The sequence below is a fragment of the Microcaecilia unicolor genome, chromosome 3 (genome assembly GCF_901765095.1).
Source record: "Microcaecilia unicolor chromosome 3, aMicUni1.1, whole genome shotgun sequence".
NCBI classification, from domain to species: domain Eukaryota; kingdom Metazoa; phylum Chordata; class Amphibia; order Gymnophiona; family Siphonopidae; genus Microcaecilia; species Microcaecilia unicolor.
In genome coordinates this window covers 200,107,627-200,133,231 of record NC_044033.1, presented here as the reverse complement: position 1 = coordinate 200,133,231, position 25,605 = coordinate 200,107,627, and the positions used below count along the sequence as shown (strand labels likewise).

The 25,605-nt window shown below is 45.2% G+C and overlaps 2 protein-coding genes across 3 annotated transcripts; one reads left to right on the top strand and one right to left on the bottom strand.

The window, feature by feature from the left end:
• Positions 1–112: 112 nt before the first annotated feature.
• LOC115464918 (nestin-like) lies at positions 113–8,371 on the bottom strand. Of its 2 annotated transcripts, none has more exons than XM_030195298.1 (3): positions 8,284–8,371; positions 3,021–4,459; positions 113–727 (listed from the first exon to the last, which is right to left on the bottom strand). In XM_030195298.1, the coding sequence occupies exons 1-3, from the start codon at positions 8,303–8,305 to the stop codon at positions 707–709; spliced, it is 1,482 nt and encodes a 493-aa protein (XP_030051158.1). In that variant the 5' UTR covers positions 8,306–8,371; the 3' UTR covers positions 113–706. The 2 variants fall into 2 exon arrangements, with proteins under 2 accessions (XP_030051158.1, XP_030051160.1); XM_030195300.1 differs by having other exon boundaries at positions 113–724.
• Positions 8,372–13,984: 5,613 nt separating this feature from the next.
• PIN1 (peptidylprolyl cis/trans isomerase, NIMA-interacting 1) lies at positions 13,985–25,223 on the top strand. The gene is made up of 4 exons (XM_030197098.1): positions 13,985–14,074; positions 20,568–20,768; positions 22,086–22,196; positions 24,307–25,223. Exons 1-4 carry the CDS (start codon positions 14,017–14,019, stop codon positions 24,414–24,416), a joined length of 480 nt encoding a protein of 159 aa, XP_030052958.1. The 5' UTR covers positions 13,985–14,016; the 3' UTR covers positions 24,417–25,223.
• Positions 25,224–25,605: the final 382 nt, after the last annotated feature.

The window sequence follows — 25,605 nt, the reverse complement described above, 5'->3', positions numbered from 1 at the left end:
CTTTTCCAACTGAGCCCATCCTGACCACACCAAAATCAGAGACCAAATGAAAAGGAGAAAAAGAAAGTTTTTATTAAAAGACTTCTATTGCTTTAGAAAGCCTGTAAGGACATGCAATCACACACTGTTTACAGAGTTACAATTTACTTTTTGGGTAAGGAATATTGGAGAGTAGTGCCTAGATTTGTGAGTAACATTTTCTCCCCTCACTGACTTGGCTTCCTCTTAAGCAAAAGATTGCTCTGTACATTCAGATCGTTGTCTTTCCTGAAGGCCTTTAACCATGAGTTGTTCGAGGCAGGGAAATTATTAGCAAGTGTTCTGATTTTTAAAAAAATGTGCTGGTATTTTTAAACCAGGCGCTGGCAACAAGTCCAGTGACCTGGTTACTACAGAGAGGTTCTTGATTTCCCCGCCCTTGATATAATTTGGACTACGAGTGCCGTAATCAATTGGGGGTAGAGAGAGGATGGACGATATACCAGGCCCTGACCTTAAAGTCTCCCTTTTGAGGGACAGGACATGCTCAGAAACTTTTATATGAAAAGGTAAACAGGATGTTTTAGTTTAATTAGTATTGATGCTTCTACAGAAAGCTGTTACATCTGGATTCCAAATTCTCTTGTGGCTGTAGTAGTATTACTGTTAAAGCTGTCATTCGGTCTTCTGCGATACCACTGGTGTGTTAAATGCTTCGATCTTCAAGTCACATCTCTGACCCATCCTGCTGAAAGGGAAAAAAACAGGATACTTTTACTAAAATCTCAACCGCAGTTCTCATGTTTTAATAAAGGTGCACTGGGCCTAACAGGCCTTAACGCCTTCCTGTGCTACTGAGAGAAGTAAGTGACCTTCAAAAGCAGGCAAAGGAAAATAGCAGAGAAGACTCCAACAAATGCAGAGGGGCTGATATTTAGACCACGGTCTGCGCTAAGCCCGGATTTCCAGTGACCGGCATTGAATATGTGGTTCATTTAACCCAAATAATACAAATGTGGCCACTTAAACCCACTTTAAAAGCGGCGGATAACCAGTTATATCGAGAGATATAACCGGCTAGCTGCTAACTGGGGGATATCTGTTTTTCTCTCGCTGAGTATCGGCAGATAGCCAGTTAAGCGTTATTTATTCAGTCAGCAGCCGCTCTGAGAGAATGCAAAGGCTGAAAATAATACCAGGAGAGGCTACAGCAAAAGTGGAGGGGTTAAAAATGTCCAAGGAGACTCAAGCAAATGCAGAGAGGGCAGGAGCTGAAAAATACCAGAGGAAACTCAGACAAAATGTAGAGAAAGCAGGGGCTGAAAATGCACAAGATCTAGACCGTGTTGCCATGGCAAAAGAAGGTGAACTCCAGCATCAATTAATACACCTCTTAAGGAAAAGAGCCAGCTTTACCTGTCCCAGTCAGTGTTTATACAAGGAAGAATTTCCAGACCAAAAGATATTTGCCTACAGAAGGCGAGGCGGCTGCCTAATAACAGCAGGTATTGGTTCAGCATTTTGGTTTTCCAGCTCTCTGTTTCTAGTGCCTTCAAGCCTCACAGTGTTTGTTGCTGTGTGCACTGTCAGGATACTACTACTACTATTTAGCATTTCTATAGCGCTACAAGGCATACGCAGCGCTGTACAAACATAGAAGAAAGACAGTCCCTGCTCAAAGAGCTTACAATCTAATAGACAAAAAATAAATAAAGTAAGCAAATCAAATCAATTAATGTGAACGGGAAGGAAGAGAGGAGGGTTGGTGGAGGCGAGTGGTTACAAGTGGTTACGAGTCAAAAGCAATGTTAAAGAGGTGGGTTTTCAGTCTAGATTTAAAGGTGGCCAAGGATGGGGCAAGACGTAGGGGCTCAGGAAGTTTATTCCAGGCGTAGGGTGCAGCGAGATAGAAGGCGCGAAGTCTGGAGTTGGCAGTAGTGGAGAAGGGAACAGATAAGAAGGATTTATCCATGGAGCGGAGTGCACGGGAAGGGGTGTAGGGAAGGACTAGTGTGGAGAGATACTGGGGAGCAGCAGAGTGAATACATTTATAGGTTAGTAGAAGAAGTTTGAACAGGATGCGAAAACGGATAGGGAGCCAGTGAAGGGTCTTGAGGAGAGGGGTAGTATGAGTAAAGCGACCCTGGCGGAAGATGAGACGGGCAGCAGAGTTTTGAACCGACTGGAGAGGGGAGAGGTGACTAAGTGGGAGGCCAGCAAGAAGCAGATTGCAGTAGTCTAAACGAGAGGTGACAAGGGTGTGGATGAGGGTTTTGGTAGAGTGCTCGGAAAGAAAGGGGCGGATTTTACGGATGTTGTAAAGAAAGAAACGACAGGTCTTGGCGGTCTGCTGGATATGAGCAGAGAAGGAGAGAGAAGAGATCTACTTAAAGATAACGCAGAAAGATCTTTAAGCAGTTTTTTTCCCTTTTTTTCCCATCACCATTACACTTGAGTCTAGTTTGGGCCGTGTGTAACAAAGGTGGACTAGTGTGAAAGTCTCTGATCATGGCTGCCTGCAGGGGAGATTTTGGGAGGAGGTGAGCCCTTGGGAATGAGGAAGCAGCGAGCTGGTTGTGGCTTTGCTTTGACCTAGGAGCTGAATTCCAGCAGTTTTCTCACTGGTGTGTGTCTGGGGTGTGGAACCAGGACTGGCTTTGCTTCAGGAATCCTGCATGCTGTGAAAATAATTCTGATATAGGTGGGGAAAACTGCGCTGAGGTGATAAGTAACACTTGGTTCCTGCATGGAGACTCGGGGAGGGGGGGGGGGGGGTTGCCCAGCAGCACTAGCAGCAGCACTGAATTCTGATAGAACAAACTGGGAATGTAGATGCCACAGTGCACCGAGTTCAAAACCTAGACTAGGCGTGGTCCCCGTGCACATTTTGCAAAAAAAAAAAAGGAATGCAGTCCTTTAACAAACAGGATTTAGAACTTGTATTACAGAGGGAATTATTTGTAAGCTTGTAGTTCTGTGCATTGCTTAGTAGTTGGCATATCCTATATTATGCTTCTTTGTTAAAAAAAATTATCTCTTACCTTCTCCTCCATGGGTACTTCTGTGCTTTGGAGCCCTTCTGCATCCTTGCTGCTCATGCTTTCCTCATTCTGAGTTTCTGAACTCCCCACGCATTTCATCTCGCAGCATTTCACAGTAGCATCTCCTTCCGCATGTAAGCAGTTGCAAGACTGATGGACCTCCCCTGGCTCTTCACCCACGCCATCCTGCTGTTCTTGTTCGCTGACACTGTGCAGTTCTTGCTGTTTAGAGTCTCCAAGGAGAACATCTTTGGTGCTCTCTGAGGAAGGTTGGAGTTCCGCAGGACTTCCCTGGATCTCGGGCACATGCTGTGAGCTGCTGCCAGAGAGCTCAGTGGCGATGTCTAATGAGGATGGGTCTTTGGTGGTGCCTTCAGCTGTTGTGTTGTGGTCTTCAGAATGTTGCGGTTCCCCTCCTAGGGGTTGAGTATTCTCTTCAGTTCCCTCTGGTGGACTAAAAGTAGTGCCTTCTTGCTGTGCGTTTTCCAAAGAAATGGAGTCAACTTCTGTGGTATCTGTGTTGCCTTCTTGGCATGTAGTAGGGCTGTCTTCCATTGCCATAGGGTTTTGTGTGTTGGTGTCATCTTCAGGCTTATGGAATATAGCATGTTCGTCTTGGTGTATGGTGGGGTCTTGGAATAGAGTAGGATTGTCTTCAGTTGCAGTAGGGTCTTGTGTGAGAAGGACTTCTGGAGATATAGTAGGAACTTCTTGGGTTATAGTGGGGTCGTCTTCAGGTGCGGTGGGTTCTTCTTGGAATAGAGTAGGGTTGTCTTCGGTTGCAGTAGGATCTTGTATGGTAAGGGTGTCTGAAGATACAGTAGGAGCTTCTTGACATGTAGTTGACTGTTCCATTTCAAGGTAGTTGTCTTCTCTTTCAGATTTAATATTGAGCGCTTCAGTCTTAGTAAGGTAGCGGGTGACCTCATCTCCTAGACATTTGTCTGCCTCTGATTCTTCTTTCTTGTCATCTTCATGATCTCCCTTCACCATTTCCTTTCCTTCTTGCACATTCAGGTGGTCATCTGCACGACAATCTGTAAACCATGTAGCCTGACTCTGTGGCTCAAGGGTTTCACTTCGCACGTGTTCAGTAGTTTGTTCTTCTATTTCTATTTGTCCTTCCCTAAAAATTGTTTCAGTAGCCTCCGAACGGTCTGGGAAGTATTCACCTTGAAGCTCCTCACCTTGCTTTACTATGGAGGACTCCTGGCTGTCACAGTGCAGGCTCTCTGGTGTGCTTGGATGCTCTCCTCTCTCATCTGTGCCATTTCCCGCTCTGTATCCACTGTTTCCTACCTCAGCAACTTCTTCATGCAACACTGGTGTGGCTTCGGAGGCCTCTCTTCCCACCTCAGGCAACCTGCTAGTTTCATCCTCTTCAAAGGAGCTCACGCCTTGTGGTGCTTTAACTTCTGTATCCGTATAATCTGCCATTTCTACAGAAAAACAGGAAGCCAGAACTCAGAAAAGCTTATGTGAACAGCAGTATCAACAAACCGATATAAGACAGAGGGATGGGGTAGCTGGGATAACCCAAGGCTGGATATTCAACTGTTTACATGGCACAGAATAATCGGAGGTCCCAGGGTCCTGTAGAAAAAATGGGTATTGGATAAAAACAGAAGTCGTCTGCGTGTGAACAGATGCCCCAAAAATAATGAGCAGGGCAGAGTGGAGGGTTTATAAAAACAGGTGGGACTTTTCTACCCGACTTTATTTATTTCTCATTTATACCCCACATTTTCCCAACTGTGTCAGGCCCAATGTGGCTTACATTGCACCGCAAAGGCGGCTGCCAATACAGTAAATTAAGCGAATACATCATTAAACCTGCATAAGAAAGGAGAGAAAGGAACAGGAAACCAGGGGAGAGAAGGGAAGGGTGGATGAGTCCAAAATTGTCGCCATATTGTTGTGAATCAAGAGGTGGAGACACATGCTGAGTCTTTGGGGTAGGCTTTTCCAAATAACAAAGTCTTAAGAGATTTTCTGAAATGTAGATGATTGTGAATTGTTTTTATAGCTTTTGGTAAGGAGTTCCAGAATTGTGAGCTGATGAAGGAGAAGGATGAAGCATATGTGGATTTATACTTTAGCCCGTTGCAGGTTGGATAATGAAGGTTAAAGTATGAATGGGATAATCTTAATGCATTCCTGGGTGGCAAGCTGATTATGTGGTACTGCTTTTTGTATTGCATAGTAACATAGTAAATGACGGCAGATAAAGACCTGCGCGGTCCATCCAGTCTGCCCAACAAGATAAACTCATTTTACATGGTATGTGATACCTTATACCAGAGTTTGATTTGTCCTTGCTATTCTCAGGGCACAGACTGTAAAAGTCTGCCCAGCACTGTTCCTGTACTAAAAATTCTGAAGCTAACGTTGAAGCCCCTTAAAATTTACACTCCAGCCCATCCCTATCTATTCAGTCACAGTTAGGGCGTAGACGTAGAAGTCTGCCCAGCACTGTTCTTGTACTAAAAGTTCTGAAGATTCTGGAACCCTAAAGAGTTACAAGATTCCGGAATCCCAATTAGTAGCAACATTCCATGTAGAACCCCAAAGAGTAACATAGTAAATGACGGCAGATAAAGACCTGAATGGTTCATCCAGTCTGCCCAACAAGATAAACTCATTTTACATGGTATGTGATACCTTATACCAGAGTTTGATTTGTCCTTGCTATTCTCAGGGCACAGACTGTAAAAGTCCGCCCAGCACTGTTCCTGTACTAAAAATTCTGAAGCTAACGTTGAAGCCCCTTAAAATTTACACTCCAGCCCATCCCTATCTATTCAGTCACAGTTAGGGCGTAGACGTAGAAGTCTGCCCAGCACTGTTCTTGTACTAAAAGTTCTGAAGATTCTGGAACCCTAAAGAGTTACAAGATTCCGGAATCCCAATTAGTAGCAACATTCCATGTAGAACCCCAAAGAGTAGCATAGTAAATGACGGCAGATAAAGACCTGAACGGTCCATCCAGTCTGCCCAACAAGATAAACTCATTTTATTTTAGTTACATTTGTACCCCGCGCTTTCCCACTCATGGCAGGCTCAATGCGGCTTACATGGGGCAATGGAGGGTTAAGTGACTTGCCCAGAGTCACAAGGAGCTGCCCGTGCCTGAAGTGGGAATCGAACTCAGTTCCCCAGGACCAGAGTCCACCACCCTAACCACTAGGCCACTCCTCCACTCCACTTACATGGTATGTGATACTTTATACCCGAGTTTGATTTGTCCTTGCCATTCTCAGGGCACAGACTGAGAAGTCTGTCCAGCACTCTTCTTGTACTAAAAGTTCTGAAGATTCTGGAACCCTAAAGAGTTACAAGATTCCGGAATCCCAGTTAGTAGCAACATGCCATGTAGAACCCAAATAGTAACATAGTAAATGACAGCAGATGAAGATCTGAATGGGTCCATCCAGTCTGCCCAACAAGATAAACTCATTTTACATGGTATGTGATACTTTATACCTGAGTTTGATTTGTCCTTGCCTTTCTCAGGGCACAAACTGTAGAAGTCTGCCCAGCACTGTTCTGTTACTAGGTTCTGAAGCTAACGTCGAAGCCCCTTATAATTTACACTCCAGCTCATCCCTATCTATTCAGCCACGATCAAGGCACAGACCATAGAAGTCCGCCCTGCACTGGTTTGGAGTGGAGGAGTAGCCTAGTGGTTACTGCAGTGGACTTTGATCGTGGGAAACTGAGTTCAATTCCCAGTGCAGCTCCTTGTGACTCTGGGCAAGTCACTTAACCCTCCATTGCCCCTGGTACAAAATAAGTACCTGAATATATGTAAACCGCTTTGAATGTAATTGCAAAAAAAAAAACCTCAGGTGGTATATCAAGTCCCATTTCCCTTTCCCCTTTCACTCTCCAAATACCGGCGTCACAACCCAATCTCCGCTAAGATTCCGTGGATCCATTCCTTCTAACAGGATTCCTTTGTGTTTATCCCACGAATGTTTGAATTCCATTACCGTTTTCTTCTCCACATATCCACCACCCTCTCCATGAAAAAAAAAATACTTCCTGACATTACTCCTGAGTCTGCCCCCCTTCAACCTCAATTCATGTCCTGTAGTATTGTGTTCTGGTTGCTGTTTCAAGTCTTGGGGCTATCTGGTTCCCCTTCTGGACCATGCCAGTTTTTACTGAATCAGTTGTGAAATATATTCTGCCAGAAAGCTGGACATGAATTTTGCAGAGCACTTCCACAGCGATCTGACACTTAATGACCCTTTTTGGACTAATCTTACAAAAGCTTGTTGTTCACCTTTCGCTACAGAGAAAAAGTTTTTAGATTTACTTCTGGAAGTGCAAGGTTCATGCTTAGGTTGCCAGCTGATTGTCGGAGCTCACCCAGATACCCCCAGTTCAGCAGCAGTGATCGTTCAAGTCTCCGTGTATAAAGGGACATGTAAAATGAGGAGGGGGAGGGGAGCTCAGTTTGTTTGAGCCATAGTGTCAGCTACCAACATTATGCTTAGGGTGAGGACTGATAGGAGGGACAGGGTGATGGTTATTACTGGGGGTGTATGGGGACACAGGGTAATGTGGGGGTAGTTGTGGGGTGAGGAGTGATAGGAGGGGGCTGGGGGTATAGGTCCCACAGGGTGAGCAGTGGTAGGAGGGTCAGGGTGAGGGTTATTACTGGGGGAAGAGGGGACACAGGATTGGGGTTATGGTTTTTACTGGGGGGTGTGGGGAACATATGGTAAGGAGTGATAGGAGGGGCTGGATGATGGTTATTACTGGGGGTGTAGGGGAGGTGGGGTGAGGAGTGATGGGAGGGGGTGAGGTGAGGGGATAATTATTTTCATTTGCAATATCTAACATGCAACAGTGTATCAATTTTATTGTATAACAGTCTTTACAAGGTAATAGTTATGAAATTTATAAACATTTCCAGAGGTAGATCAGAAAGTTACCATAACTAGTAGATAGCAGGAAATATTACCCCCTACAACACTAAGTAAAATTTAAAATACCAAAAATCTGCATCTGAAGCTTCGATGCTTCACCTCTATCCAGCCACAGAGACCCCCACCCCCCCAAGCAGGACCTGAAGCTTCTCCAAATTCTCCATCAAGATTAAAACATCGGCGGAAGGTCTGTAGGATAGCGAGCACCAAACACAGATGTAACTGAATTTTGTCTGTTTTTCTAAAGAGCTAACCTGGACCGAGAGAGGTGCAAAGACCCTGGCAACATAAAGTAGTGAACAGATGGATAAAAGAGAGTTAAATACCTGTTATAAAATGTCTTGACATGTGCAGAGCAGCTTAGTCTTTGGCAATACCACTGGGAGAAGACAGATTCGAGTGCCTTCACTGGGACAATGGTACAACTGAGTCCTGTGCGTTTCACCCAAGGCTTAGAGAAAGCTAAAGTGACGTTTGCTGAAAACCTGGGGTGGAGAGAGGAGGAGGTGGAGACCATTGGACAGAGCCAGAGAAATCTTTTCCAAGGTGATTCTCAGTTTTGCCAGGACTGTTTGGCAAAAGAGGGAAGGGAGGGGGCACTTGGGTCTTTAGTAAGGGCTGAGAGTGATGGCATGCACACAAAAAGCTCTCATTGTATCTGTGGACAAATTAAGCCAAGGAGGGGGTTGGCAAAAAACAGATGTCTGATGCACTGATGGAAGTAGCTCGGTGGAAATTCGCTTCTGTTCAGGTGAATGTCTGGTATTCTGAAATAGCCACCACTCTCTCATGCTAAATATAACTTTCCCACTACCAATTATAAAAAAAATTAAGGATTTTTTATCAGATTGGGTGGGTGGAGAAACCGTGTTCAGAAACAGGGTATGTTGGTGTGTCTACACATTTCACCGTCTCAAAATCACCCACAGTATAGATGAGGTCTGGAATGTACAATATATCAAAGAGACAAACATTTTGATTCTTATTTCCATGTGTGTGACTTTGCTTTATTTCCCTGTACCTCAGTTCTAATCCCTGGCTCTGTCACTGACTCTCAGCGAGTGGTCTCAGGGTCAGTCTCTGTATCTCCCCATGCCTCAGTTCTAATCCCCTGCTCTCTCACTCTCTGTGAGTGGTCTAGGGTCAGTCTCTGTATCTCCCTATATCTGAGTTCTAATCCCTGGTTCTGTCACTCACTCTCTGTGAGTGGTCCAGGGTCGGTCTCTGTATTTCCCTGTGCCTCAGTTTTAATCCCTGGCAGTGTCATTAACTCTCTCTGAGTGGTCTTGGGGTCGGTCTCTGTATCTCCCTGTAACTGAGTTCTAATCCCTGGCTCTGTCACTCACTCTCTGTGGGTGGTCTCAGGGTTGGTCTCTATCTCTCTGTGCCCCAGTTCTAATCCACATTTCTGCCACCTGTTCTTTTCATATAATAGATGTGATCTAGACAGAGCGTTTTTTCTAGGAAAAAAGGTGCCGGTACTCAAATGCCAGGCCACCTTTCAGGGTTGGGGTGATCACTGAGGGACCCACCCCACAATAGCCAGGCCCCCTGCAACCAGTCACAGAATCTATGACAAGGCAGAATTTGTGTGTAGGGCCTAAGCTCTTTCATTAAAACGTGGGAACCATGGGTCAATTTTAGCAGACAATGGAAAAGGTGCCGGTACTCAGTACCCCCCCCCCCCCAAAAAAAAAAAAAAAGCCCTGGATGTAGAAATGTTAAAACATGTGACCCCCCCCCCCCCAAAAAAAAAAAAAAAAGACTTTCAGTGCCTGAAAGTGTCTTACAGAAACCCTGCTTGTTTCTAATCTTATTTTCTCTGGTAAAGAGACAGAGGAGGCATGAAGTTAGTGCAGAACAAGCTGTAATCTCATCTGGTGCTCAAGAATTTTCTGAAAGCCTCCCATTGTCTGTCCCGCACGCTTCTTGTTTCTTTTTTTCAGTAGCGAATTTGTGGGGATACAAGTCTTTGCCCTTGCTGATAAAAGTTCTCTTCCAAAGCTTGACCTTTCATCTGCTCATCCCTGGCCCATTCTGACTTTCTGCTCATCCGGCTTCTCAGTTTGCTTCTTAGAAGAGAAACGTTTTGTTGTACCGTAGTGGGAAAATGGATCACTAAAGTCCAGGCTGTGTTTAATGTTAAGTTTCACTAACAAGTGCGCTCTGATGAGGTCACAGCTAATTGGTGGCATTTGCTTCAAGAAGTCCATATTTTGTATTTTCAGTAAATGTATCTAAAAACACATTTCTAGTAAGCTTTTGATTGGTGCATGAATTTTCTCAGCACAATGGTACATTCTGAACAAGATACCTTAGCATCAGTGGTGCCTTGGGTGGATAGGTTCAGAGAAATGTTAACTTTGCTTCTGTTGTTAGGAAGTAAACATGACTGTGACCTGAAACAGCAGTGTCTTTGTAGAAGGAGTGAGCGCCGCTGTAGCTTATCCTACCCTGAGATACCACACCATGGCCTCTGCAAAACGATTGAGTATTCCTGAGTCTGTGGCACTATGAAATAGGTCAGCTAACAAGAATCCAAGGAAGGGGGGGCAGTGTCCCCGAGATGGTTTATGACCACAGCGCATGGAACGTCCAGCTGGATGTGACTTTGTCTGAGTTTTTTTTGTTTGTTTTTGTTCAGAACGAGAAGCATTGAGTGAAGGATGTGGGAAACGAGCTGGAAGAAGGGCGACTGGCCATTAATGCCTTTGGCACAACTGGTGCCCTTTTCCTTCCTGCTCCATTTCGGCATTAAAAGAACTATTATCGAGAGCCTTCTGGAACTTGTAACCCTGACAGAAGAGCCGTTTGCTTCCAAAGTGGAAATATTCTTTTATTTTGTAAAAGAAAAGGCTGCATAGCAGCCTGAAGAGAGAGAGGACCTTGGCATGTCTTGTGTACTCAATAAGGTCATTCTTCCGTTGCTGAGTTTTCCATTGCTCGTAGACTCCAATAACCAGTACTTATAGTGCTATTGAATACATACAGACATTCACAAGCTTACAGACTGGACATGCAACAGTCGGATGGGCAGTGGACAAAGGTACAGAGAAAGAACAGCTTGCATGATGACCAGAACTGGTGAGGAAGGGCTTAGGGAGGGGGAGAGAATGGAGGAGAAAGAGTAGAACCATGTGTTCACTTCTGACTGAATTGAATGTTACCTCAAATTAGATATAGAATAGGTACTGCATGGCAACAGCAAGTGTCAGCTTCCCTCATGTGTACATCAGAAGATAGACTGAAGAGATACTACATAGGCCTCAAATCTTTACAATCCTAGACATGACGGGTTTTTGTATCCCTGTCTGCTCCCCCCCTCCCCAACACTCCAGTTCTAGAGGTGTCAGGCTCTGTATCCCTGTGACCATCCCATGAGTCCTCTGGTCCTAGAGGTGTCAGGTTCTGCTGTTGTGTCCATCCCCTGAGCTCCCCAGTCCTAGAGGTGACAGGCACTGAATCCCTATGTCCAGTCCATGGAGGTTTGATTGAGAACAGAAGACTGCATTATGTCAAAAAGGTGAAGCCACTTTTCCCCTTCCCCGCGCAGCTGTCGTTCTGTGTACACTCAAAACAAAGCAAGCAAACCTATGAGCTGCTGCATCCACATTGTCGTTTATTGTTGGTAGCACTTTCATTTAATCTCACTTATTTTTACAAACATGCCAGCTTCTGCAACATACAGATATACACAGAGGAAATATAATAATGGACTAACTTTTCAAAGGTAGAATAGTAGTTTGTTAGAAATCGTAAACAGTGTGTCATTTGGAGGGGCTGGTTATAGGGACACTCTAGAATGTGTTATATTTGTGTAGATATTTCTTTTGCCTGGTAAAGGGCCACTGAAACAGACATGAGAATCAGGTGCTCAACATTCAGAGTTTCTATCTTATCTATTACTTATTTATGGCAGTTATACCCCACATTAAACATGAATTAGGTTGAAACCTGGGAGCATTTAAAATCTTTTTTTTTTCCGTGCCTAGATCAAGAGAAAGATAAGTCTGTGGGAACTTGCTCCTTTTATTTTGTGGCATGCAGTGGTATATTATTATTATTTATTGCATTTGTATCCCACATTATCCCACCTATTTGCAGGCTCAATGTGGCTTACATAGTTTTAATAACATTGTCATTGCAAGGTGACATATACATTTAATATTGTGCAGAGGTTAGATGAGGGTAGAAAGAAGGAGGAGAGGAGTGATTAAGGTAGCTATAATAGATGAGTTATCTTAATTGATTGGATTGTCGGGTGAATTATTATAAAAATGCACTTAATATTGTTTATTACTACTATTTAAAAGAAAGATATTAAATAATGAAGGCAGAGCTACCTTCATGCAGAAGTCCAGTCAGTCTAAGGGCGTCTTTTACTAAAGCTTAGCTTGAGTTATCTGCAACAGGGCCCATTTTCTTCCTATGGGCCTTGCAGCAGAGAACTCGAGCTAAGCTTTAGTAAAAGACCCCCTAAATGTGCCCATCCCATGAGTCCTCTAGGCCGTCTGAAAGAAAAGTGCTGGATTGAGGGATTTGCAGCCTGTCTGGGTGGGGGGGGGGGAGGGAGAGAGAGAATAAGTGTTGGATCCAAACCTTCTGAGGGAATGAGCGCTGGAAGGAGGGGTATGCCCCTTCTTGGGTGGGGGGAATGAGTGCTGGATCGAAGGGGCGAGTGAGTGCTAGATCCATAGGGCTATCGCCCTTCTGTGAGAAAATGGTGCTACAGCCAGGGGGAATCGGGCTTTTTTGCGGGGTGTATGCGTGCTGGATCTAGGAGGATGCAGCTTGTCTGGGGGGGGAATGAGTGCTGGGTCCAGGAGCATGCAGCCCTCCTGGGGGGGGGAAAGAGTGCTGGATCCTGGGGAGTGCATCCGGGGGTAAGGAGTGCAGGGTCTAGGAGGATGCAGCCCTCCTGGGGGGGGGGGGGGGGGGGGAGGGGAAGTGCTGGATCCAGGGGAGTGCAGCCTATCTAAAAGAAGTGCTGGATCCAGGTGTTTCTAGCCCATATCAATGTTGCCAGGTCTGTGGGTTTCCTGCACAATTGGGCAGCTTTCTGCAACTGGTTGCGGGCTGCGGGAAATTGAGTGGCTTTTAAAAAGCCGCGGTGTGGGTTTGGGTGCTTTTGTGGGGCTTCTGTTGGTCTAATTTGGTCCACTAGAAGCCCCGCCGAGGTGGGGTTAGTGACATGGAGGCTATGTCAGGGGCGGGGTTAATGACATCGGAGGGTACGTCAGGGGTGGGGTTAAAGACATCGGAGGTGGGGTTTAACTTTGTGCGGGTTTTGGGCAGGGAAATTTTTTTCAATCTGGCAACCTTGGCCCTTAACTATAGAATGTTTGTACTGTTTGGGAACCTGCCAGGTGCCCTTGACCTGGATTGGCCACTGTCGCGGACAGGATGCTGGGCTTGATGGGCCTTTGGTCTTTTCCCAGTATAGCATTGCCATTACTTATGTTTGCTGGATCCAGCCTTTTTCAGAATGTGTAGTAGTAGAGCACTTTGCAGGGTGGAACGTCGAATAATCCAATTTCCTCCTCCCTTCTTTAGATTCTTTAGAGAAGTGGTCAAATTAAATTGCCCTCTTCCCAATAGCTGATGCATTCTGGACAGTAAGGGGCGGGGTCGTTCAGCGCCTGATTTCTGCAGCATGCCTATAAGAATAAAATAAATCCTGTCCCAGATAATAACACGGGTCAATCGTTCCTAAGACCTACTAAGTAAAGTACCTAAGCGAAAAGACTGAAAAGTGTGATAAAATCATGCAGTTTGCAGGTTTGTAATCCACGCATGCGCAATTGTGCACGCCAACCCAAGACTAGCCCGGACCTGCAGCGCACGCACGATACGCCCAAGGCACCCGAATCCCTGCTCGGGCGTGCACTCGCGCATGCGCATGTGCGCAACGAGCCGCTTGCTCCGCATTCCACTTTCACCCCGCCTACACTGCCACCCGAGGACCAATGGTGAGGCTGCGGCGGTGACGTAACGGCAGACGGTTGGCGTGGCGTTGCGGCGCTTGCGTGTGGAGGCGGGACGAGCGGAGGGGGCGGAAGATGGCGGAGGAGGAGAAGCTGCCCTCGGGCTGGGAGAAGCGCATGAGTCGCAGCTCAGGTGAGGGGAGCCCGGGCTCGGCTGTCCCGGGACTAGAGCGAGTGAGAGAGAGACAGAGATAAAGCGCCAATACCCCCCATTACTGTTTCTCTGTTTTCCTGAGTTACCCTCCCCCTTCCATCATCCTCCCCATCCCCTCCCCCACCATGCCCCTATCCCATTCCCCACATCTCTAACCTCCTCCGTCTCATATACCACCATTATTTTGCAATATCCCCCCTCTATATACCACCATTATCCCAGAGATGCCAAGTTACCCTGTTCCAGGCTGGAGATTTTGGGACAGCCCTGGATTTCTTACTATCCTGTCCTGTTGTATTATGGGACTTGCAGCACTGATTTCAAGGAGTAGAGCAGGCACTACAAATTGCTTTGGGCTGTAAGTTTAAAACCAGGACTGGCTAAAATGTCTCCAGCCTGGGCCAGGGTAACTTGGCATGTCTGTTATCTTCCATCAAATTACCCCAATAACGTCACATCACATGCAACACATTATCTCTAATCTCCTTCCTGCGCCATATACTACTACTACTACTTAACATTTCTAGAGCGCTACTAGGGTAACGAAGCGCTGTACAAATTAACACTAAGGACGGTCCCTGCTCAGAAGAGCTTACAATCTAAAAGACGAAATGTCAAGTTGGGGTAGTCTAGATTTCCTGAGTAGAGGTGTTGTGATTAGGTGCTGAAAGCGACATTGAAGAGGTGGGCTTTGAGCAATGATTTGAAGATGTGTAGGGAGGGGGCCTGGCGTATGGGCTCAGGGAGTTTGTTCCAAGCATGGGGTGAGGTGAGGCAGAAAGGGCGGAGCCTAGAGTTGGCGATGGTGGAGAAGGGTACTGAAAGGAGGGATTTGTCTTGAGAGCGGAGGTTACGGGTAGGGACGTGAGGGGAGATTATTCTACATTAAAAATCCCCCATCCCATTCTACACATCATCTCTAACACCATCTCCCTCTATATGCCATTGTCTTGCAATAACTCCCCCCCCCCCCCAATTACCCCATCCCCTCCATATCCCTCTGTTATTCTCCATTAACCCCATCCCTATACCATCGTTATCCTCCATTAACCCCCCCCCCCATTCTATACATCATCTCTAACCACCTCCCCCTTTGCATTCCACACACTATCTCTAATCCCTGTCCCCTGTATACCACCATTGTCCACCAGTGCTATCCCCTTCTGCACATCATCTTTAACCCCTCCATATACCATCATTATCCTCCATTACCCCATCCCATTCCACATATCATCTCTTACCTCCTCCCCCTCTGTATACCACCATTACCCTGCAGTGTCTTCCCCTCAATAATCCTCCATCCCCCCATATACCACCATTATTCTCCATTAAATCCTCTCAATAACAGCCCATTGCATTCCACCCATTATCTCTAATCCCCCTCCATATACCACCATTACCCTTAGTAATCCCCATCCTCCTTCATATACCACTGTTATCCTCCATTAACCCCCCCTCCCCCGGTTACCCCATCCCATTCTATAAATCATCTCTAACACCCCTCCCACCAGTATCCTGCAATAATCCCCCATCCCATTCCATACATCATCTCTAACTCCTCGCCCCCTCTAACCACCATTATTCTCCATTAACCCTTTAGTGACCAGTGTTCCCATAATAAGCCATATGGGAACATTGGACACTAAATTAACCACCCCCAGTTACCCCATCCTATTCCACACATTTCCAACCCTCGATATACCACCAATATCCTGCAATATCTCCCTCTCAGTAACCCCCGTCACCCTCTATATACCACCCTTACGCTGCTGTAACTCCCCCCAATAACACCCCACCCATTCCACACATCCTCTCCAATCCTCCTCCCCCTCTATATACCATTATCCTGCAGTAACCCCTCCCCCTCTATATACCACCATTATCCTGCAATAGCTGTCCCCAGTAATCCTAATTCCATCCCACATGTATCTAATCTCCCTCTGTATACCACCATTATCCTGAAGTAACTCCACATCCTCTCTAATACCCCTCTTCTCTCTATACCACCGTTATTCTGCAATAACTTCATAATTACCTAGTTCCACATGTTCTCTCTAATTCCCGCTCATCTCTATATAATTTTTATCTCCTTTTACCCTCCCCCTCTTCAAATATTCCTAACCCTCTCCTACTTCCTGCTCCCCAGTGAACCTCTCCTCTGTCCAGGCACCCTAACACCTCACATCTTTCATCTTCCCCTTCCAGTTACCTCCAGCTCCATCTTCTTTCTCATCTCCTCCATCACCCCACAGTTCTCATTCTCCTCAGTTATTTTTATAAGGGATTTTAGGTGAGTTACATTCAGGTACAGGAAGTATTTCCCTGTGCCTGGAGAGCGTAGAGCTTGCTTGCACCCATGGATAATTTCCCCTGGTCTCTGTTAACCCTATCATCTCCTCCATCATGTTCCCTTCCATGATTCTCCTACTTTTCATCCTCCTTCCTACTTTTGAGTCTCCCCACCTGTACTACATTATTAGTTTTCTTTCTGCACAAACCTCTCTTTTTTTGAGGGGGGGGAGGGGAGGAGGAAGGGGAAGGACAGGGCTACAAATAGTGGAACTCCTTACCACCCAAAATAAGAAATCTACAGGAATATACTTGATTCCGCAAGATCCTCAAATTGTTCCTATTCAAACAAACCCTCACAAAGAGCAACCATATCTCAATCAATTATTACCTGAATTGGTTATTACTCTATTTACCATTAACTTTCTCTTTGCTTCATGTACAATTTCTCATTCATAATAGATTTTCTAAATGTTAAACATTCATAGTTATCCCAGTATGTTTATGATACTGTAAAATTGGATTCTTACAAAAAATGACTTTCTTATGCATTATTCTTTGTTCTGTATCCTATACTGTTTATTGTAAGCCACATTGGATTCAAACTTGTTTGGGATAGTGTAGGATATAAATGTCACAAATGAACAAAATAAATACTTCCCTCTGGAGCAGCATCACCATCTAAGACACTGGCCCTCTTGCAATTTTCCTCAGGAAGTGAACCAAAGTTTTTACAGGGCTCAACACGTTGGTGACAAGCTTTTCAGTTCAGTGCACCCTTTTCATTTCAGCAGCTTGAGATTGAGGGGAAGGGTAGAGGTGAAGTATTAGACCTGTGTAGTGCCAGAGCCAAGGCAGATCCCCAGCAGCCTTGCACGGTGCTGTTACGCAGGGCCTGGCATTCCTATGTTGCAGGGCAAATGACACCCTAGCCACAAAGGTGATGGTTTTTATTCTTCAACATCCATTTACTAGAAGCCCCAGGTGCATGCATTGGGGAATATCAGATTTACTGTATGCAGAGAGAGTTTTAGTGGGGAAAGAGAGGGTGGTAGGCGGGCAGAACGTATCTATTTAAACCCTGTCCCAGATCCTTCCTCTTACCCTGCAAAGAGATGCTAACCTGGTATTGTTAAAGGTACATACCTGAAACTAAATCACATCATGGTCACATGTTTAACTAAGCCGGTCATACGCTTAATCATATGAGTTACAGCATTTTCATATGTCTTACGGGCACACCTAACGGTCTGGTTTTCAGGCTGCTAATGAATATGTAAGAGGGATATTTGCATATGTTGCCAGACTCAAGATATGCAAATTTATCTTGTGCATCTTCATTTTGGTTAGCCTGATTAGCCCGAAATCCGAAGGGTTGGGTGTGTGTCCAGGGCTGGGCTGGAAATCGCTGCTCTGGTGTCTAGGAATGATTTTGTATGTGTAAATAGTGACCTCTAGTGGGTCCTTTAAGAAATACTGGCTATAGCTCCCTCCATCTTTAAAAAAAAACAACAAAAAAACCATTCTTTAAATGCCTCGTGGCATCTGCATAAACCATACTGGGCAAAGTCATTTTCCCAGCCGCAGTAGCCCCTGCCTGTCTTGCATCCTCAAGGCGGCATTAGAAATAAAGATGAGGTTTGATACCGTGACTGCTTTGCCACCGTCGATAGGCACATCGAGCAGGAGTGATTTATATCACCCTAATCTACTCTGCCTTCGTGATTCACAGGGAAATGTTCGCTAACAAATATCTGGTGTAAACATTAAGCAGGATTAATAACCCTCCCTCGTCCTCTAATGACACGGAAACATTACTGCCTCCTCAGCAAGATAAATTTGCCCTGCTCCCCCCTCTCTTTCGCAGCAGCAGTGGCACACGGCCGGTGATAAATCCTCTGTAAAAGCCTTATAAATTGGTGCGAGAAGTCTCTTTATTGCCCACTGCAATTCTATTTTTGCCAACCGCCCTCTGTGGCTCAGCAGTGATCTATGTTTCTATTACATGGTATACGCCGAAAGCGAACTGGTGACAGACCTAGCGTGGGCTGAAATTCCCCCTCCTCCCCTCCCCCTCCATGTCTGGCTGGCATATATCGGAAGGTTGAAAGGGTGTGCAAGACAAGTCTGCTGCATCCTTCCTCCCTTCCGCCTCCCCCATGGGGTTCGATGTTTCAGGGTTTTCTCAATTTGGATATTGTCTGCTGCTCGCTCTTTGCTCTCTTTTGCAAAAGATATAGGTATGCATGGGCTGGAGTGTAAATTTTAAGGGGTTTCAACGTTAGCTTTAGAATTTTTAGTACAGGAAGAGTACTTTTACAGTCTGTGCCCTGAGAATAGCAAGGAGAAATCAAACTCTGGTATAAGGTATCACATACCATGTAAAATGAGTTTATCTTGATGGGCAGACTGGATGGACCGTTCAGGTCTTTATCTGACGTCATTTACTATGTTATGTGTTAAAAGAGTTATGAATTTCCATGCCTTAGGCCCAGCTGAGCTGCAGAGGGAAGAGGCCCTACCCAGGTTGTTTGCAGAATTTAATTTCAAAGTGAACTGCTTCATAGGCCAGCATGAAAAATGTAGCTGTGATGTGACCTGGTGTCCAGCCGGTTTTAAAATTTCTACGTTTGTTTAAATATATTAGTTCACTTTGATATTACACCTTTCCAAAAGACATCAACGTGGTTTTTACAAAGCAGATTAAAAAGACAGACAGTGATAAAGGCAACATAATATTTATGAATAGTTCAGGAGAGAGAAAGAAAAGTTACATTGACAAAGAACCTGTAAGTGTTAGAGAACAGGTCTTAAGGATTGTGGGGGGGGGGGGGGGGCAAGAGATGAAGACTGGAAACCCCCAAAATACAAAACACACAAGGCAAGTAATCTCCCTGCCTTTTCTCTTCCAGATCATTGGGGGGGGGGGGGGGGGCAGTACCCCTCCCCCTCCCCCCACAACATTATCTTCTACACATCCCTTTCCCCTTCTAGACATCAGTTCATATGTGAAGGGGCAATGCCCCCCTCCACACTCCCCCAAACTAGGTTTCACCCTAATTCATGTTTAATCCAGAATCTAAAAGTCATAAATAAATAAATAGGTAGATAAATACAAACTGCAGTTCATGGGCGGGCGGGGGGCAAGAGATGAAGACTGGAAACCCCCAAAATACAAAACACACAAGGCAAGTAATCTCCCTGCCTTTTCTCTTCCAGATCATTGGGGGGGGGGGGCAGTACCCCTCCCCCCACAACATTATCTTCTACACATCCCTTTCCCCTTCTAGACATCAGTTCATGTGTGAAGGGGCAATGCCCCCCTCCACACTCCCCCAAACTAGGTTTCACCCTAATTCATGTTTAATCCAGAATCTAAAAGTCATAAATAAATAAATAGGTAGATAAATACAAACTGCAGTTCATAGGGGGGAGGGGCAGGGGAATGGCTCACACACACCCTCAAACTAGGTTTGGGCATAATTCAGTCCCTCAAAATGATGCACTGATTACGATTTGTAATACATTACTACTCTATCTATGAAAAGTTACTCTGTTGTTACACGTCTTCTGTGTACATCCGTACGCTGCTCTAACCTCCTTGTTCCAGATGGTGTTTAAAAAAAAAAAAAAAAAAAGCACCGCCAGGACTTATGGGACCCGATACAAAAAAAAAAAACTACGGTTGTTTAAAAAAAAACAGGCTAGGGAGGGTGGGAAACGACCGAGGGAGAAAGGCCTTGGTGGGTGAGAACTGTCCTGTGGGAACTCGCCTGATACCCAGGATCAGACTCAGATCTCACTTCAGTTATGTTGGGAGTGGAGGAGTAGCCTAGTGGTTAGTGCGGCGGACTTTCATCCTGGGGAACAGGTTTCCATTCCCACTGCAGCTCCTTGTGGCTCCGGGCAAGTCTCTTAATCCTCCATTACCCCAGGTACAAGTAAGTACGTGTATATACTATGTAAACCACTTTGAATGTAGTTGCAAAAAATCCACAGAAAAGCGATATATCAAGTCCTATTCCCTTTCCCTGTCCCTCAAGAAAGAACACATCATAAGCTTTACATTCTATTTGCAGCCTGCAGGATCCACAGGTGGAAGGGGTAAAAGGGATTTTCATTGGCTCCAAAACATTTAACCCTTTTTTTTCTGTGTGTTTCTAACAATTGTATTTCAACATAGGCCGTGTCTATTACTTCAACCACATCACGAATGCCAGCCAGTGGGAGCGGCCCAGTGGATGTGGGAAGAACGGGCAAGGGGAGCCTCTGAAGGTGCGTTGCTCCCACCTCTTGGTGAAACATAACCAGTCTCGGAGGCCGTCGTCCTGGAGGCAGGAGAAGGTCACGCGCAGCAAAGACGAAGCCCTGGACCTCATCAACGGTGAGTCAACTATCCAGCTGGGGCGGTCGGAACTTTCATAGGAAAGGGAGAGCCATGACAAGTTGAGCCTGAGGTATTTTTTTGGTAAGGGTGGCGGCGTATGCTGCCTTGAAACGGGCCTTCTTCCCTTAATGCAGGCGCAGAGGTCCCAGTCGAACGGTATGGATCAAGTTATGGCTAACCCGTTGCGGCAGCACTGATGAGACAGTGGCAGCTGCTATCATGGGTGTCCAAATTGGAAGACTTGGGAGGAAGTCTTTTTTCAAGCATGAGTACCGTGAGGGTGGCAGGCTCCTCTGGGTTTCGTGTCAGTGCACCCAGCCTTTGAAGGGCTCGTCAAAAGACACCGAGCCACCTTTAATTTCAGTATGACAGTCACTTCCTCAAGCATGCAGTCCCGATATTCCCCTTACCCTATCCATTTGTATTCACCCAAACCGACCTTTCCGTTAGGGCAGTGTTTCCCAAGTCCAGTCCTGGAGTACCCCCTTGCCAGTCAGGTTTTCAGGAGATCCACAATGAATATGCATGAACTTGATTTGCATGCACGGCCTCCGTTATATGCAAATCTCTTTCAAGGGGTACTTCAGGAGCGGACTTAGTAAGCACTGCATTAGGGGGTGCTGTGGTTCTATTTTTCACATGAGCAGAGAGACTGGCTGTCCTCAGGACACACCAAGCCAGTTAGGTTTTCAGGATATCCAGCTCTAACTGGCTTGGTGTTCCCCGAGGACTGGGTTGAAAATCCATGCTTTGGACAGATGGAGGTGTTAAATCAGTTTCCTCTCTGTTCCATTTCTGACTGCAGTTTAATTTTAGGGATGGCTGATCCACCTAGGTGGATGAACAACGAAATCCCATGGGAGTGAATACACTAAGAAAAAATGGGAAGTGGACCAATAACTCCAGAGACTGGGACAACTGAGTCGAACAAGTCAAACTTTATTACAGACTCGACACAGATCTGTGTTTCGGCCACAGGCCTGCTTCAGGAATCTTTGTAGTCTGAGTGCGGGTGTAGAGTCCCTTTTACTTTCACATCTTGGATTTCAGCGATGTGACGCGCTGCTTTTTTCTTTGAGTACAAAGGTCTTTTTAAAGACACCCTTTACACAGGGACTCTACACCTGCACTCAAAGACTCCTGAGGCAGGCCTGTGGCCGAAACACAGATCTGTGTTGAGTCTGTAATAAAGTTTGACTTGTTCGACTCAGTTGTCCTAGTCTCTGGAGTTACTGTTCCACTTCCCACTTTTTCTTAGTGCAGTTTAATTTTATACATGTGCGTGAGCATCTCTTGTGTTCCCTTGTTTCTCAGGATATATTCAGAAGATTAAATCAGGAGATGAGGACTTCGAGGCCCTGGCATCCCAGTTCAGCGACTGTAGTTCGGCGAAAGCAGGCGGGGACCTGGGAACCTTTGGGAGGGGTGAGTAAAACATGTTTGTCTCAGGCCATGTGTGACGATGATACAGTTTCTGCATGGCCTGACCCAGGATGTCATAGGTAGAAGATGTGATGGTTAATGCTTAACCATGCAATGTATCTGATGTGGAAGTGATGAATGACTGAGCCAGGCCTGTCAGGATTTGAAACTAAGACTCACAGATTGGGAGAATAAGTTCATGGTCAAGCTTGGTAAGGGACAGCACTCTTATTGTCAGATTGCAGTCTGTGCAGCTTGGTACATTGTGCAGACAGATGGGATTGCTAGCACAGTACTTTTAAGATGAAAATTGAGTAGTTACGGTAGCAGACATGTGGCTCCTGCAGTTCCCATCCTGGTGGAGGGAGCTGCCTCCTCTTAAGAGGGACAAAATGTGAAAATTCTGGATATAATTATAGACAAACATTTAAAATTTGATACTCAAATTTCCTCAGTAATCACAAAATCTTTCAGGTCTGTTTGGAATTTAAAAAGGATCAGACCCTATTTCTCATCAGAAGCATTCAGAGTACTGGTACAATCATTAACATTATCCCAATTCGTTTACTGTAATGCCGTATATGCTGGCTGTAAGGCGAACCTGTTGAAAAAACTGCAAACAGCTCAAAACACTGCAGCCAGGTTCATATATAAAATCTCTAGTTTTAAGAGTGCCTCTCCTTTATTAATGAAATTACACTGGCTTCCCATCGAAGCGAGAATCACCTTCAAATTATGTACCTTTATCTTTCAAATCCTAAATGGCACAGCTACAGACTATATGATACCATTAATAAACTTACCTCAAAGAAACACTAAATATGAGGCAAGAAACTAGCTCAGACTACACCTCCCAAATTGCAAAAAAGTGATCTAGAAAACTGTCCACTCTGCAAACGTCATTTACCTAGGAACCAAATGGTGGAACTCCTTACCACCCAAAATATGAAATATACAGCAATATACTAGATTCCGCAAAATCCTCAAATAGTTCCTATTCAAACAAACCCTCACAAAGAGCAGCCATATCTCAAACAACTAATTATGACCTGAATTGGTTATTACTCTATTTACCATTAACTTTCTCTTTGCTTCATGTACAATTTCTCTTTCATAATAGATTTTGTAAATGTTAAACATCCATAGTTATCCCATAATGTTTATGATATTGTATTGCAAAATCGGATTCTTACTACAAATTACTTTCTTATGCATTGTTCTTTGTACAATTGTTCTTGTATCCTGTACTGTTTATTGTAAGCCACATTGAACGCAAACTTATTTGAGATAATGTGGGATATAAATGTCACAAATAAATAAATACATTTTTGGTCTACCTTGGCCTCATAAGACATCATTTTATAGTGCTACTTGATGCAATATGGTGCTCTACAGTGAGATAAATTATTCCCTGGCTCAGAGAGCTTCTAAACTAAGTGGGGACCTGAAGTAACATAATAGAACATCGGCATGTCGGCCTTACTCTCGGTTTTAATAAACCGGATGAGACTTGATATACTGCCTTTTTGTGGTTACTGTCAAAGCGGTTATTTTGTACCTGGGGCAATGGAGGGTTAAGTGACTTGCCCAGAGTCACGAGGAGCTGCTGTGGGAATCGAACCCAGTTCCCCATCTTCTCAGGCCGCTGCACTAATACCAGGCTTCTCCTAGTGCACTCGGTCAGTACCGTATAACCTTAGTTCGTAATTCCTTTAGTGCGCAACTGGTGTAGGTTTGTCAGAGCCACGCCCAGCACTTAGAATACTGTCAGTGTTACGATCACGCTAGCTCAATGCCTGCTGTAAATGCTTGTGTTTAAACGCTCGCAACTAAAATTAGGTTTAACACTTAATTTAATAATTATGTTACATGCACAGTTGGCAGTGTTCTGTAACCTAAGCACCATTTTGCACACTGAGCGTGAAAATGGGCACACAAGAGGGAAAGTGACTCGGGCAAGGTCAGGAGGAGTCGCAGTGGTAGAAATGGGATTTGAACCCAGGCTTCCCTGCTTAGCCCACTTCTCTAACCAGCGGGCCACTTCCTCTCCCTCCGATACTTTTTTCCTTTCCTTCTCATCTCACTTCCTTTTCCTTTCTGTTTCCCTTTCCAGGTCAGATGCAGAAGCCCTTTGAAGATGCTTCGTTCGCACTCAGGCCCGGCGAGATGAGCGGGCCAGTCTTTACTGATTCAGGGATTCACATCATTCTGCGCACAGAGTGAAAGTCGCCTTGTCGTCTGCGGGTAGAGATAGAAGAGGCGAAAAAAAACAAAACAAGATGTGGGAGGGTAGGGTTGGCATAATGACATGAAAAAGGGAGGGTGGGATGGGAATCCACACACACACCGACCAGCAACTACCAGTCTCCTTGGCACCATGAACTACATACTGGTTTAAATTTATAGACTTTCGTAGCTCTCAGCACCTAATGGCTAAATTTCTGAATTTTAAAGCTGCATGCTTAGCCACGAATGTAAAACTGCAAGATAGAGTGTGGGGCCAGGGGGTGGGAATGGAAGATGTCTGCATCTCTTACAAAGAGAGCAAGCCACTCTGCCTTTCCCACTAACCGAAAGGGTGAGAGCATCTTATCCGGGCCAGACTGAGCCAGTCCTCTGCTTGCTATCCTCCCCCCCCCCCCCCCCCCCCCAATGGAGGATTGCTCTTCTGTCGAGCTACCAGGCCACAGCTGCACCAAGAGAAAGGTACAAGTGGGACCGTCTCGCCTTGCCCTGGTGCAGTCTGGTCACCTTGTCGTGGTTCCCACCCCATTCCACTCTGAGGGTTGTGCATGCTGGCCTTACAACATAATAACATTTCTGTGCTTCCTGATTCATTGTGTCCAGAAAACGAGCAGCGTCATCCTAAGTTTGCGATCAGCTCCGCTGTTAAAAACAAAAGAAAAAAAAAACAAAAAAAACTGTCCTCCTTAGATTTTTATTATTTTGTGTTTTTTTTTTTTTTGTTGTTTATTTTTTTCACCCATACTGTATCTTTTGTTACATTAAAGTGGTTTGGTCTGAAATCCAGCAGCCCTCCTTCCTGTTTTTCCTTTCTCAAAGTATTTCTGGGTTGGTCAAGAGCAGCTGTAAGCCCACAGGGTAATGGAGAGGAGCTACCACTGAGCATTGCCTCCATCGGGTGATGGGATTGCTGGACACTAAATTGAACAGGGTGATGGTATGCAAATTAGATTGTGTCATCAGCTCCCCTGACTTCCATACAAATTGAAGAGAATATATAATTAAATACAATTGATCAGAGTTAGCAGTGTCTAAAATCTTGCTTTGTCAGATGTGATCACCGGATAACACTGAGCACCTTCTCATACACTTACACACATAAGGTATTTAGTTGTGAATAGAAAATTTTAGAGACTGCTAAGTCTGATCAATTGTATTTAATTATATA

Coding starts and splice junctions, on each gene's coding strand:
- LOC115464918 (XM_030195298.1), bottom strand. CDS start 8,305: ATGTCAAGACATTTTATAACAG. Junction 4,460..8,283: donor GTCAAGACATTTTATAACAG/GTATTTAACTCT, acceptor GTTTTTCTGTAG/AAATGGCAGATTATACGGAT. Junction 728..3,020: donor AAGTACCCATGGAGGAGAAG/GTAAGAGATAAT, acceptor TTTCCCTTTCAG/CAGGATGGGTCAGAGATGTG.
- PIN1 (XM_030197098.1), top strand. CDS start 14,017: ATGGCGGAGGAGGAGAAGCTGCCCTCGGGCTGGGAGAAGCGCATGAGT. Junction 20,769..22,085: donor AGCCCTGGACCTCATCAACG/GTGAGTCAACTA, acceptor CTTGTTTCTCAG/GATATATTCAGAAGATTAAA. Junction 22,197..24,306: donor CCTGGGAACCTTTGGGAGGG/GTGAGTAAAACA, acceptor TTCCCTTTCCAG/GTCAGATGCAGAAGCCCTTT.